The 16,499-nt window shown below is 38.6% G+C and overlaps 1 protein-coding gene across 1 annotated transcript in view; it reads right to left on the bottom strand.

Moving 5' to 3' along the window:
• The window catches only part of SLC7A11 (solute carrier family 7 member 11), a 211,878-nt gene that overhangs the window by 21,087 nt on the left and 174,292 nt on the right, over positions 1 to 16,499 (bottom strand). The window contains exons 9-11 of the mRNA XM_088476130.1: positions 15,283 to 15,379; positions 2,954 to 3,103; positions 1,546 to 1,723 (exon numbers count right to left, since the gene is read on the bottom strand). Of these exons, the coding sequence (XP_088332256.1) occupies positions 1,546 to 1,723; positions 2,954 to 3,103; positions 15,283 to 15,379 (425 nt within the window). The remainder of the gene's footprint in view (positions 1 to 1,545; positions 1,724 to 2,953; positions 3,104 to 15,282; positions 15,380 to 16,499) is intronic.

The following is a 16,499-nucleotide window of genomic DNA, read 5'->3' as shown; positions in this document are numbered from 1 at the left end:
CAAATGAGACCTTATTGGTCATATGTACTGCTTCATGTATTGATTTAGGAAGATTCATGCTTATCTGTAAATGAGCCTAATAACTATGTCCTCCACAGCCATTTAAATATTTCTTTATTAAGCTCCAGATCGGACAGAACATTTGCACAGGATTGTATGTTACATTGTAGACACCAAAATAATGTAGGGAAATCATACACTAGTCCTTCTCACAATAAGGTGTCAGCAGTTTCTAATTTCAAGGAAAAATCTCATAGAGCCCCTGGCGAACCATTAACATAGTGAGGTCAGTTAAATAGTGTATCAGCCAGCTTTCCGATACTCAGACCAGATAAATAAATGCTAAATACAGTAATACCACTTTCAGACAGAAAATGGCAAAAAAACCCTGATTTTTCCTGACTTTTGCGTACCGGGTTGTTTTGCCATTCTCTATCTGTACCCCCCTTCAGACAGAAGAGCAAATTACCAGTCAAAAATTTCAACCCAGTAATTTGCTGATTTACACGGGCATTTCTTCTGTTTGAAAGTGTCAACCCGGGTCTAAATTCCCATGGCTCCTACCTTGGTAAAGTCCTGGGTCGAAGTCCCGGGAATTTAGACCCGGGTTGACCCATTCAGACAGAACAAGGACCTGTGTAAATCACCAAATTATCATGTTGAAATGTTTAACCCAGTAATTTGGATTTCTGTCTGAAAGGGGTATAACAGTTGCATTTTTACAAGTAAACTGTGATAGCAATAAATTCTAACAACTAGTGAAGAGATCCATGGGGAAACTTTCACATATGGGTGCTATGGGGCTTGATGGTGAGAGTAGTCTGGGGGTTCCTGGTTCATCCTTTTTCACGGACCCCTGCTCCGCTCTCAGCATGTACAGGAGCTGCTGCATTGCAATGAAGCTTTACTGTATATTCACTTGGCCCCATTCATGCTCATGAGGGAGATGTATCAAACTTTGCAGAGAGATAACGAAGAGAGAGATAAAGTACCAACCAATCAGCTTCTGAGTGTCATTTTTTCTAACACAGGCTTTAAAATGACAGTTATAAGCTCACTGGTTGGTACCTTGAGGTCTATGTACTAAGCCTTGGATGGAGGTAAAGTAAACGGAGGTAAAGTTCAGACCAAATAGCTCGTAACTGTCATTTTTTAAACACAGCCTGCAACATGGCAGTTAAGAGCTGATTGACAGGTTCTTTATCTCCATTCACTTTATCTCTTTCCAAGGCTTAGTAAATAGACCCCTTTATCTCTTTACAAAGTGTGATACATCTCCCCTATGAGAGCTGTGTGAGAGCATCTGTGGAGGATGACCCAATATGGAGAAGCCCATTCCCAAATTGTTCTATGGTATTGAGATTGAATGTTATGCACCTGATTAAGATCCAACATTCTGCATTTTATATATATACTGTATATATATATATTGTTTTTATATTCAATTCCTCTAAATAATAGGAGCATAGTGTGCCCTACTGAAGCATATCATTGCATTTTAGTTAAAGTGTTATATTTCCTACATTATATAGTATTGTACTATACCTGAAAAGTTACGGAACCATTTTGGCTTCTTATCCCAGACGACAAAGAGATAGTAAGCAGGTACACCAGTTAGGGTTATCGCAAAGCCAATCCCCGTGTTTATTGGGTCTGAATACAGTGACAAAGTAACCATAAACAGACAGGTGAAAGAAAATAATGCTGGAATAAATATTGGCACCTGTAATAAAAATAAAGCAAAAAACATTATTTTCACATTCCATCTATATCATTTGCAGTCACATATTCTTCTAGGAAGACCTGTTGACCAGTTTTACGATTCGTTATGCCATACAGCTGGGGCTACCGAGATATTAATTTAGATCCCACTGACTGGCAGACTAATAGGTTTAGCACCTTTTCCTTGTAAAATATAAACAGATATATGTCACACTGTAGTCAACTCTCTTGGAATGTCTGGGATACTCTTGAATTTCCGAAGAGAGTAGACCAACCTCCCAGACCCACTTACTCAATGGTCCAGGGGCTTAGATTTGCAGTGAATTGCCTCATTGTAGCCCTGCCCTTCACTTCCTGAAGCCACAAATGGTGGCACTAAGCAGTGGGTGGGGGGATGGGTGGAGTCAGAATGATGCAAATCACCATGCTTGCCACCTACAGTATGCTTGCTTTAGTAAAATATAGGCAAGAATGATACATAATAATACTGTCTTCAAATAAACCTTGTCAATAAAATATATATATATATATATATATATATATATATATATATTACCTCTGCTCTAAAAACCATTGAATAGTTTGTTTATGATCATACCTCAGGTGGTTAGCAAAAATGAAAACGATACAAATAACAAACATATAAATAACCATAAAATAATCTATAGTGAAGGTGGGTTTGAAGTGAAAACTATGTAAATATATTTCAGAATAATTCTAGCATAAATAAGTATGGTTCCTGGTAATCTAACTTGGCATACTTTTGAAATATTAACGTAGAGTATCATCATTCAAACACCAGTTTTGAACCACTGACATACTGAAACTAAAGCTTGGATGAGAATATGCTAATATGGTAGTTTCAACCATCTAGTGCTAGAACATTTTATGATCTAGCAATAGCCATAAATCATTTAAAAAAAAATATTCATGAATAAAGGCTATTTATTCTTACTTATAAAGAAATATAAAGAAGTGAATCATTTGGGTTATTTTTAAATCAGAGTAAGATATGATACAGCATAAACTTTATACCAACATTTCACAAAAAAAGTTTTTAGGCCATTTCATACTGTATAAGTGGTTAGCCACGTTGTCAACTACAGTTACATACAGAGGAGTCTATATATTAGTTGGTGATACACAATCTTCCTCAATTTCCTGTGACACTGAGAGAGGATCAGTGTGGCATATCAAGATTAATGTCAGACAGACACAGAGGTGAGTGTACCTTGAAAGGGCGATGCATCTCAGGTCGTTTATATCGCAGATAAATGAGTCCAACAACAACCAGGCCAATAAAAAGCCATCGAGCAAAGCTAAGAAAACTCAGGAGGCTGTAGATATCCCCAGTGAATAGCATTATCATTGTTAGAGGATACTGCAAAAGACAAGATTTGATTTTTGAGTTGATATACTGTAGAATAAGGAAATATTGAAACACATATTTATTAAGAAATGTTTAACTATAAAATGATTTTACATAATAAAATAAAAAATAACAAGATTTGAATATGAGTGTAGCATGGATAATTATTATGTTACAGTATGTCTAATATGACATTTCTTATGGGCTTGGATGATTGTTAATAAACAAAGGAGGATCAATATGGGCTGACATGGGGGTAAAGTGTAGGAAGCATACTGAAGCTTCTTTAACAAAAAAATATCTTGTTTAATTGCCCAAAAGAATATTGAATTTATTTCTATAAGTACTATACATAGGACGTCATATTTGCCTTTATTCAAAAAGGAGCTTATTTTTTTCTTGAGCCATATTATTATAATAAGAAATAGAAATACAACTTAGCAAATAGTTTCAGATCTATGGAAACCTGGATACCCAAAATCAGTGTTACCTACAGATGTCATATTGTTAAGTATAAATTTGTTCTGACTAGTAGCTCCTAACAGGATATGGTAAACTCTCCAGCTGTTGCCGTCTTTATTAGTTATGTACCATGCTCCAGAGAGAATGAGGAAAGAGAAATAGAAATATTTTGCAGTCAATAATGCTAAATGCTTATTACTCCTAAATTTCAACTGTAAAATAATATATTTGTCTAAACGGGATGCAGATGAAATCCCATTTGTCGGGATGCTGGCACGCTTAGTATGCCAGCGCCGGAATCCGAACACCAGTCAGAATACCGGCACCAGCATCCCGACTGCTGTCATCCAAATGGTAAGTATTGGGGTTAGGATTAGGGTTAGGGGTTAGGGTTAGGCAATAGTGGGAGGGTTGAGGTTAGGCTCTAGGGGAGGGTAAGGCTGCGGGGAGGAGGGTTAGGGTTAGACTACGGAGAGAGAGGGTTGGGATTAGTGGTAGGGCTAGAATACTTACTGGCAGGTGTTGGTATCCTAACCCTGTCGGGATGCAGGCGTTGAGATTCTGACCACCGGGATCCTTGGTCCTGGCATCCCCTACCCAACCCGTATAAACAGTATGTAATAATAATAATTATAATAATGATTATTATTATTATTATTATTATTATTATGATTATTATTATTACGATTATTATTATTATTTGTAGTAGTTATGCTTTATTTATAAAGTGCCAACATGTTATGGAGTACTTGAGGGAATAATAATGATAACACAGACAAATAACCTGAAACATAAGAGCGAAAGTAGAATTCTAAAACTATTTAACTATGTAAAACTAAATAACAGAGGTAAAAAGAATTTCATTGCTAGACAGAAAAAAATTCAATGCATGGACTCAAACGTGATACTGGATATGGCAAAGATCTTTAGGTCCATTTTAAAATCTGCTCACTGATCCTGCTGATACAATGGGCAGCAAGATATTCAGCATTACGTTTGGTCATTGGTAAAAATTAATGCTGAGGTTAATGAATGGCCACAATCTGGGCAGGCATACATTTTATCCTTATTGATCAATGGCAGGCAGTGCTCCAGTCTATTACATTAGTCCGTCTTTGCTCAGGCAGAGATAGTCTTAAAACATGACCTTTTGTGGTCCCTGAGTAGCAGAGATGAGAAGCACTGAGCTCTAGATATAAAACCTGTCGAGACACTACAATAACAATGAAGGATGGAAAACAATATATATCTGTACTCAGGCCAACAGAGACCAGTAGCTGTTTGCTCTACTCCATGCTGGAATCATGCCCATGTTAAATAAATCATTGAACCACCTATAAGACTCACTACTATTGAGACCTACTGATGTCATTAAACTGACCTATTCTTGAAACAGTAATTACAAATTGAAGAATCAACAGTTTAATCTATGCTTGGGGGCCAAGATGAAAGTGTCTCCTATTGCATTGTTGTTTGAAAGTTTAGCCTGAATGTTGTCTTGGTTTCATATAGTAAAACAAATAAAGTCATTTATAAAGCTACAAAAATGAGTGACCACAGCACAAATCCACAAAAAGAGCAATTTTTATAGGAGTACAACCAAATGGCCGTGTCTGTCGGCAATAATAAAGTTTACTTCTTCTGAACGGGAATCTGGATGAAACTTGGCGGATGGGGGCATTTCTTGCTGTTTAAGAGTTGAGTTGTACGTTATGCTGATGTTTTCGTAGTTGAGCAATTATCAGCCATCTGCGCAAGCGTCTGCGTTGCACTCCGTATAGCTCAAGGTACATTGCCAGAGTCGTTCGCAGCAAGTAATTATTCAGAGTGTGATTGACAGTCATAGTACGTTTGGGGGTGGTAATGGGGAGTGTTGGCTACAAATGGAGGCGTATTGTGGATATTTTGGGGGCATCTGTTATTCCGTATGCAAGAAATATGGCTCCAGCTTCTCAGTTGCGGTGGCTATTCTGTGTTACCATTGAATGATCTGCAACCGATGCTGCGTCTTTGTATGCAGATGCTTGGATTGCAATGATGCCTGTGGGCATCTCGATAGATATCCCGGCAGTGACATTTGCATATTTTCGCACAGCAGCTGTGTGCGGGATCGTAGCTATGGCATTAGCGTACATATCTGAATCAGGACTAGGCATATGTGTGCACCTGGCATTGCACCCACAAGCAAAAATGACATTACAGTATGTGTTGCAAAACAAATATTTTAATGAGCTTCATAGAGATTGTTTTTTATAGTGGGAACATTGCATGTAGTCACAAGGTTCTGTTATTATTTTTGTTAATATAGTTCAGATCTGGACAACTTGTGTCTTTCCAGGTGTTGTGAAACTACAAGACACAGCTGACACTGCCAGCATGATGCACCACCAACTGATAGCTGGCAAGGTATGCTGGGATGTGTCGTTTCGCAACAGTCCTGTCATAGTTTTTTCCCACTGCTATAAATTTGCTAAAATCCTTATAACTTAATCTTAGTGTATGATGCATGTATACTGTATACCACACTAGCTCAAAAAGGATTTCTTGATTTATTTTTGTATTTTAGGGGGAGATATATCAAGCTTTGTCATGTTTCTAGCATAGCCTGTAACATGACAGTTATTAGATGATTAGTTGATACTTTAGCTCTCTCCACGGCTTGATATATCTCCCCTTTAAACCTGCAATTTTCCAATTAATTAATTCATAATTAATGATATAGAGATTCTATTTACTTGAACAGATAAATCTACAGAAAGTCACATTTGTATCACACGATCATTTTAGTGTACTTTTCTTACTAATGACATATTATTTTGGGTAAAAAAGACACCACCAGCAATTACATTGTGTTACTTGGCTGTGCGTTTTAGAATATGCTGAGATGTATTTACTCAATGTACCAAGCATTACCGACTGTAGCTAAATCGCATTTTAAACATACTGTAGCCCCTCTACTCTGTGCTTGAAGCTGAATTATGACAAGATTTGTAATGGATCAGGGGGTTATCTCACAATAACAATTATCTAAATTATTAGAAATGGAAAACATCATTATCATCTCTAACCATTGGCTGGGAGAAGAAAAGTGAGCTTATTTTAACATATTTTTAGTATCACATTACAGCTGCTGCACATATTTTCTGCCAGTTGTAAGCTCCTATTTTTTTACCTATTTCTCTGAGAGCTCAAGGTCAAAACAATAACTATTTAAACAACCAATGCCATCACTTTCCCAGCAGTCTTAAAAACACAGAAAATGCTTAATCCACAGACTTTTTAATTTCAAGGTAGACTTATGAGCACTATATGTGTATGCTACACACTCAATAGGCTTAGCTTGTCTCCTGATAGCATGTACTTCAGAATCTTATTAATCCATCCTCAAGAAATGCATGAATTATTTTTATATATATAACAGGCTATTAACTGCTTACCTGATTGTCATTCTGGCACTTTCTATGTTTTTACATTCAGATCCAGTATGAATACAATTGTAGTCTTTACGCATTAAAGCTGTCATCATAACATACGAAACGGTTTTGAAAATGATCCGTAGCAGCTATGTCATCATTCTCATGTGTGGGTCCCGGTGCCTGACAGTCATTGTGCAGGTGCCGGGACCAGACGCAGCGGCAGCCTCCCTCAGGTAAGAGGGCAGGAGCCGCTGCTGATTGATTCTACTATTATTTGCCTAATGAAAGGTGCGGTAGTATAGGAACAGCCATTGAAGAAGACTACAAGCAGCTAAGCATATAATATGTTACCCACTTGTGTATTCCTGTGTATACAGTACCAACAATTTGGCCTCAGTGTATAGGATCAGTACATACTAAAAAAAATGTTTTAAAAAGTAAAAAAAAAAAATGTTGTATATGTAGCACAAAAACCTCTGACACCACAAGGCCAAGGTGCATTTTCATGTAAGGACAGCATAACTGGCAATTCTGAGACCTCTAATGCATGTAATAGTCGATAGAGCATTAGAAAAGAGAAAAAACTAGTCAGCTGCACAAATGAGGCCCAATAAGTTACATAAGAGGATAGCTAGACATCTTACATAAGAGGATAGCTGGACATCTTACATAAGAGGATAGCTGAACATCTTACATAAGAGGATAGCTGGACATCTTACATAAGAGGATAGCTGGACATCTTACATAAGAGGATAGCTGGACATCTTACATAAGAGGATAGCTGAACATCTTACATAAGAGGATAGAAGACATCTTACATAAGAGGATAGCTAGACATCTTACATAAGAGGATAGCTGGACATCTTACATAAGAGGATAGCTGGACATCTTACATAAGAGGATAGCTGGACATCTCTTTTAAACATAACTTTCATCATATCCTTTACAAAATAAAACTGTATAACGAACTGTTACCCACATGAGTAATACTGTGTTTCTAATACAATGCTGCTAACTTTCCCAGCTTGGGAGTGACAGGTTGAGGCCAGAATCTCAGGTCCTAGGGAGTTTATTGTTAGCTACTGAATTGAATAATACTCTTAACCATGAATCTACATAATGGAGGGTATAAAGGTTCCATGCTCACACATAAACCACATTCACCTCCTTGATCACCAGCATTATCACTTGCAACCTTACAAATACACTGCCAGCAACAAATACTGTAAGATAACTGAATGACATACACTTTACTAATGATCTTTAAAAATGGCAATAGTTTCGACACCCACCCTGTAAGCAGCTTTACTATATACTGTAGTGAAGTGTTACATGGAATCACACACACCTCCCTCCTACCTCTCAATAGAAGAAAGAGGTTGATTAAAGCCGCAAATGTCAAAATGTTTCATGAATGAAGAAATGGCCCATTATGTAATGCATGATACATCATATATTGGCTGAGAGAGCACAACCTATTCATGCAGAAACACCTCTATTTATTGAAGAGAAGGAGTAATAGGTCTTACAACAGTGACATCAAACCACTAACTCAATGAGAGACATAAGGCTGCCTAACTATCCACCTATGTTATTTATTAGGGTTAAATTGTGCAGCTGTACATGGTTCATTTCTCTTCTATTTTAAATGGCTGAAACAGAGCTCAAAACATCTGGTTTGTGGGGTGTGGAAGACTTCTGGGCAACTGAAAGACCCCCTAACTACATACCTACTCAGAGAACGTTAGCTGCGGTTCCTTTCTGTGACCCTATGAAGTCACTTTCCCATATGTCTAGGAAGTGTTCCATGTCCAACTCATTGTTTTCTACATGTGAGACAGGTGCATGGCAGCAAAGCTAAAAACTGATCATCTCTAATTCAATTGTTCAGCCCAGGAATGAAATAAGTAAAATTGTGTATATCTTACACTTCTGTATATGTATAGTCAATAATACATCTATCAGTTTAAAGTGCTGGGAACAATAGGATAAAAAAACAGACATGTTAGAAATAAGTATCCATTAGATTATTTATTAGATACCAATTATTACATATGTTGACATTACAGTATATCAATTCCTTTACATACTATAGGCCTTATTTATCAACGGATTTTATCATTCACAACGAGTGATAAAACTTGTGTATTATAATGGTGCGCCAGCCAATCAGCTCCCAACTGTCATCTGTTTGAAAAATGACAGTTGGGAGCTGATTGGCTGGAGCACCATTTATCATACGCAACAAGTTTTATCACTCGTTCTGAATGATAAAACTCATTGATAAATGAGGCCTTATGATTTTTAAGAAATTATTTGTAATATAATAATTATTGTAAATAATGAATGTAATATGACAAAATTTCTCTTCTTTAAAATATATTTTAAAAAATGTGAGTTAATTTTTCAAGAATAAGATATGATTTATAGAACATTTTGGCTTAGTGCTAGCACTGGTATTAGTACTATATACTATACAGTAGTTGATGTTCCTCCTATATAAAATGTATACAACAATGTTTTATTTTCTAGTCATTTCTATTTGTGTATGTTTTTATAGCTTGCTTTTTTGCCTGTAAAACATGCATTTAAACACAGAATCAATTTACCAGCTAGTCTTTTCCCATTATAAATGTGTACACTTGTTTGTGTCCTTCATTACAGTGGTGCCTCTGATGAGCCCATTGCGAATTCTCAGACGATAGAGCTTTACTTCACTTCCAATTAAGCAAATTTAGGTTTTATTAGTCATACCTCTGTTTCAAAAGACTTCATGTCTGGGAAGAAGCCTGAAATAATCAGTCCCTTTCCATCCATACAATCCCAGGGAACACACACTAATAAGAAGTGATTTACTTTCCTGCCTCTGAGAGTTAAATACCAGGAGCAGATGCACAAATCTGCCAGCGAAACTGATAACAGCGTGATGCTGCATGGCCTTCAAATGCAATAAAATAATGAGAGAAGCAAAAGTAATGTTATACTAATGATTTATCATTTTCTTCCTAAGCAACATGGACAAGTTTAGGTCTCTAGAGAAGCATGACACACTGTTTAAAGGGACAATCCATATAAATAACTGATTGTAAATAATCAAAAATTATATATTTTCACCAAAATTGCCTCTACTGTGTTCAGCTATAGATTAACAATATTTTGCCTTTCTTAGTAAATGTATAGATAGATAGATAGATAGATAGATAGATAGATAGATAGATAGATTTAGTAGACCCCACCTTGTTTCTGCATAGTTTGCTTTTAATCAGCTTTACAATAAATACAAGACAAATTTATTGTCATCAGCAAAACAGACAAATTGTCAGATAAAATTACAATGTAAAAGTATTACCACCACAGTAAATAAACAGATACAGAAAAACACGTGGAATAACCCAGCCTTGTGCACAAGCTAAAATAATACATTATTACAGTACATAATGAAGAGAACTGCAGAGACTGAGGTTCTTGAGGAATGGAGACCCTCATTTACTGCATAGGTATGGGATGTGAGAAAGAAGGGGTTGGCCAAACTATACTTTAATAACATGTCTTTTTTTAAGAACTCAAGATACTTTATTTCAATATCAAATATTTAGGAATTGCCTTAGTATTATGAATGGATTTGTTATCTTCCTGTGTTGTGGTTGCCTTGTGTTTTTTTCACAATTGTGGTAATCACAATTAAAGCAGACCTCAAAACAAGGATCAATATATTATTGATCTAGCCTATAGGGTAACAGTGGAATGTAAAATGGAGGATAGTCCACACAGAGAGTCCTTAACTATGCTTGCAGGTTTTTTAGTAACATCTGTAACATAGAGCATTAACAGCAGTATACACGGTGATGCAGGGTAACAGTGGTGGTCATTGATGATGCCTATAACAGCAGTAATACTGGTCTCACCTAGAGGACCTATGTACTGCACGTGTGCAGTAGTGTAACACTCTACACAGTGGTACGTGTCAGGTTGCACATGCACAGAAGGTGCCTCAGTGACATAATCTTGCCAGGGTCACAGTACTGAAAGGAGGAGACAGCACAAGAGTGCACAGCAGCGCACTTCCCTCTGACCCCCCTACCCCACCTTGTTAGAGCTGTCTCCAGTCACATAAACAATATACCTCACTTGAACATATCAGCAAAGTCCACCTCCCCATATTCAATCCCGGATTTCTGTGTATATCCTATAGTCACAAGACAGGCTTTGTAATGGACAATAGTTCCATCTGCATTTAACTTTTTACAAAAGACCCACTTGATCTTGATAGTATTGGGGTAACTCAGCCTTTTAACAATAGCTCATGCATAATTGTCATCCAGTGATGCCAGTTCTTTTTCTATTGCTGACTTCCACTCCTCCCAGTGCTCTGCTTGACTTTGCTTCTTGGATATTTGGTGGTTCACAGAATGCGATATTTGCATGATCTTCATAATATCTCCTAAGGGTTTTTCTTTCTCACAGAACTCCTGCTCTGTGATTGGATGTGGACACTGGCAGTCTTTAACTCAGATATGCTTCCACCTGTTGTCATATCCAGTGTAACAAGCTTGTGCTGCCACTCTTGTTCCTACTTCACATTAGGTGGCACTGTTTATTAGAACAACAGATTCTTGGATTTTTAAGCTAATGTTTGTATTATCCCAAAGTTTGTATCCTTTACTTTCTTGGCTGTATCCAAACATGATACACTACACTGACTTGGGATCCAGCTTATTTCACTTCTCCTTAGGTATATGTGCACCCAAAGACTCAAAGATGAATGATGTTTGGATTACTTCCAGATCATGTCTCTAGAAGTGTTGTGCCTTTCACAGCTACTGTGTCTGCACGGTTCTTCATATATATTGTGGTAAATACTGCTTCTGCCCAAAAACTCTTTTCTAGGCCTATGTCACTCAACATAGTCTGCGCTCTTTCCGCAGTTTTGTGGTTGGCCTGATTGCTGATGTTATTCCTTTCTGGCTTGTATGAAATGGTTAGATGGTTCTCAATGCCATAATTCTTTAGGAAGATGGCTACATTTTATTTTCATATTCCCTGCCACTGTCAGATCTCAAGATCTTCAATTTCTGACCATTTTGAGTCTCCACTAAATTTCTGTAATCTGTAAATTTGTTTATTATTTCACTTTTGGTTTTGATGAAGTAAACATGTATCATACTAATAAAAATAATTGATGAATGTCAGACAGCAGCAATATCTACTTATTGATTTCACTTCCATAGGGCTGCACACATCTGTAAGTACTAATGCTAGCAGTGCCTCAGCACTGGTTTCTGAAAGGACTAAGGGTTTGCTTACCCTTTATACAGCTCTCTCTGGATTGTTCACAACTATTTCTGTAACCATCCCTTCCACGAGTTTCAGGATGTTATCATACCCCAGGTAGCCTAATCACCAATGCCATAGCTCCAGAGATTGGCTTGCATCAGAGGCCATCATCCACAACACTAATCCATGTCTAGATAATATAGCTGATGGTGTGTTGCTGTTGCCAGTGGCGTAAGTTCATCCCAGTCGCCCGGAGGCAAGGTATAGTTTGGCGCCCCCCCCCAAAAAAGGGAAAATAAATGTGGTGCATATCTATCTTTCAATCTAAATATGCGCACAAACACACTAAAATAGATTATGAACTTTTGGGCCTATTTACTATATTCAATTTGCAGGATATCACCCGGAGAAAACACCCATGTTCGGGAGATATCCGCAAATTTACAGTATCCCCTGAATGCATCTAGGGGGACATCTGCTGCAGTTCCCCGTTTTCACTTGCAAAAATGAGCACACACCTGTATGTGGCCAACTGTGCAGAGGAATAGGTGTGGTTCAGTTAGAGCCCCCAGCATACACAGGGACAATATCTCTCAAGAGGTACTGAATCATTGTAAACAGTGCAGCAAGAAGGACTGTCACTGCTGCCGGGCCTATATCCTTTTACTACTATTAACCATATTGCTGCCACCTGTCTGTATATTTGGCAGACGTCTCACCCCTCTCTGTGACCAGACCCACTCACCTCTACCCCATTTTTTATGTGAAAACAAAACATTACAAGTGATCTATCAACAAGTAATTTATTGTATTACGTAAACCAACCAATGACACATTTCTTACCTGCACTCCCCTTCTCTCTGTCCGTGCTTCATCTATACAGTATGTGTAGGCTTGTCAGATCATCCCTTTAATTTAACACACAAAGGAATTATATGGCAAGCTTATACACTGTATGTGCCCCATTCTACCTCTCAGTTCTCCCCTCCTACCTTTCTGTGCTTCTACCTGTACCTCTTATGCCTCTTTGTACCTCTATCTATACCCCCTTCTGCATCTCTGTGTCCTCTTATGCCTCTATCTGTGCCCCTTCTACCAGTTTTCTCTTTATAAACTCTAATGTCTCTCTTTCACCCCATCTGTGTTCCCTCCTGGCCACCATGATACCTCCCCCGTCTGTGCCGGTTGAATACATCTTCCCCTCATTTTGTTATTTTTACCTCATACTACATAGTTCAGCATCAGCTGCATCCTGTTGAGTGTCCCTTCCCAAGGTCTGTGGTGCCTTGGCTGTGACATCTATAGCCAGGGTCTTCCATCCCCTCCATGCCGCTCAGGTCAGACAAAGCTAAGTGCCTGCCCGCGAGGATGCGCCTCCAAGTTTCTCCCTTTGCAGGAGCCCAGCAACCAGCTTCTTTCCATTCCTGCCATTGGCTCCTGTAGCTCCCGCTCCCTCCACACACTACCTCTCCTCACATAATGTGCCAGCCGCCCACCGCTGCACCGCATCCCCTCCGTCAAGCCAGCTCTTACTCACTCTGGGAGTCCTCTGTATGCATTGCATGCCCAGCCACACTGTCTCCTGGCTACCAGTCAGCAGGCAGGTTCAGGTCGCGGTCACGACCAGAGCACAGACTGCTCAGCCGGCAGGGTCAGGTCGCGACCAGCACAGAGTAGGTCGAGGAGGAAGAGCGCCGCTGATGCTGAACTGTGTTCAGCTCGGCAGCTCCTCTGTTACAGCAGCAACAGGAAGGAGACGGAATGGGAGACAATGGAGGAGGTGCCCCCTTCAGGGTTGGGAGCCCGGCGGCAACTGACTCCATTGTCTCCGAAAGTTCCACCACTGGCTGTTGCTATGACAGTCCCTCTTTTATTTTGCACAACAAAAATGCCCTCTGTGAACCTGACCTTGAATCCTTTGTCTTCCAGGACACTTATCATTAAGGTTGGTCCCTAAATCTTGTACAAATAACACATACTGGGTGTCTGTGACTATGGTTTAATTCTTAGGCGCACTGTGATTGTCCCGGATTTCATGACTGTAAGGACTTTGTTTCCAATCCCTCTGACTGGTATAGGGTCACACATGTTCAATTATGTAAACCATTCTTCATTGCAACTGAAAAACTGTACCGCGTGACTCCTGAGTTCATGTATCTCAGTTTGCATTAAGAGGCTTTATTTCCCACTTTGTGACATATGAAACACTTGTACTTGCCTTTTGGCCTTAGTACCCTTTGTCAGTAAAGCAGTACTCTCAGTATTTGTCTCAACTGGTCTGCATTCTTGAATCTGTAGCAGTTTAGCCCACACGATCTCCGTTGATAGCTTAGTCACACAGGATTACAAAGGCAAATTCAGGTGTCTAATTATGCAGCATTGCCATCATAAACTGCTCATCATCCACCTGGACTCCTACAGATGTCAATATACTCAGATATGCCTCTGCATTTACTCGGTGTGGCACATTACAGTGTCTGCCTCAGGTTTATCCTCCTCATTAGACCTTTATCTTCATATGCTGCCTGCAGGACTATACACATGTCATGTGCTGATACTTTCCCATGAATTATGGAATACACATTTTGTCCACAGAGAGGCCTAATGTCCCCATGGCTCTATCCACTTTATTGCCGGGTCGCACATGCTCAGTGGCGCCTCTGTTTTTGTCAATGTGACCTTTTGATCACCAATTTGAAATTTACTGAAGCTGCGTTCACCATCCACTGAACTCAGCCCAGGCCAATGCGCTATATGCAAATTTAGAGCATTGTAAATAGTGCAACAGAATATGCTGGCAGTGTATAAATGATTGTTACTAATAATATTTAGATAACTGTTATATGACTACATGACCATTCAACAAATCTGCCTATATTTGTGAGCATATAAACAAACATTTTGATAGCTGCAAGAGAGATGTATGTTATAACAAGGCATGAGATGGAAGAACAAATATCAGTACATTTTATTTCAATGCACTGTAATATAATTACATTAATTAATAAAAACAATAGGTAAAGATGTAATTTAGCTTACCAAAACAATAACAGCTGGTAAAGGAGTATGCTTGTGTACATGAATCATAGAGAGGATCTCCGGAAGGTGGCCTTCTCGGGATGCAACGTAGAACATCCTGATTGAACAAATATTTAATAATACATTTATTTTCATAGTATTTATTTCTGTATACCTAATTATGCACATATACTATAAACATGGTCAGTCTTATATAGTATTTTAATGCATTTATCATTTTGCATTAGAAACCTGTTATATATATATACTATGCCACCTGTTTTGTATTACACAAACTGTTTACAATAAACACTTATTTAATATACAGATGCACTAATGTCTCAACTGAGAACTTTTCAATTCTCCTTGCCACCCGACTGTAACTGCATTGCATCACCATCACCAACACTATGGATTAGACAAAGGTAGTGCACAAAGCCTGGCCTATCCTCATCACTTTAATAGGTGGCAGATCATACAGGATGCCTTGCTTACCTTGCTCTAATTGAATTTAGCTACACATTCAAGGCAGAAGGTCTGGTGGTCAGTAATGTGCTCTGTAAGCTAATTTATTACATCCTTGATAAACAAAAAAAAACATCTACTGTAGGGGTAAATTTAAAGCTGAGAGTTTGGGAGAGTTTGGGCATTTTTTCCCACTCTCAAATTTGCTAATGTCAAACTCGGGAGAGAGATCTCCTTTGCTACGGGAAAATACTGGAGAGTTAGCAAACTCTATTCAATTCCCCATCGGCAAAACTCGAGAACCTTTTCACTGGTGAAGATAGGATTCTGGAATTTACCAAGCAGAGAGTTTCTAAACTCTCATAAGATGGGAAACTCTCCTGTAAAAACTTGTGAAAAAAAATACACATGCCTGTGATCTGAGAGTTTGGCAGAAACATACGCAGATCGCTGATCCATGTATGTGCCTGCCTGTAAATATAGTAAAAAAAAAATTAAATATCTGAGAAAAAATGACATAGGGCCCCCCCCAAAAAGCCTAACCAGCATTGCCAGCCAGTCCTGGTTTCTAAAATTATGGGGAACAAAATGTGTAGGGTTCCATCGTAATTTAGAAACCAACACCAGGATGCGGGGCCAGTCCTGATTTTAAATATAGGGGGAAAAAATTTAATAGGGTCCCCCCTATATTTAAAACCAGCACCAGACCCAAAACGGCTGGGCTGTAATGCCACAGCCCGGAGACCCTTTCACCGGGGCTCCGGGTCCAAAGC

The sequence above is a fragment of the Taudactylus pleione genome, unplaced genomic scaffold, assembly GCF_031769625.1.
Source record: "Taudactylus pleione unplaced genomic scaffold, aTauple2 ptg000183l, whole genome shotgun sequence".
Lineage (NCBI taxonomy): Eukaryota > Metazoa > Chordata > Amphibia > Anura > Myobatrachidae > Taudactylus > Taudactylus pleione.
This window is presented reverse-complemented; position numbering and strand designations above follow the sequence as displayed.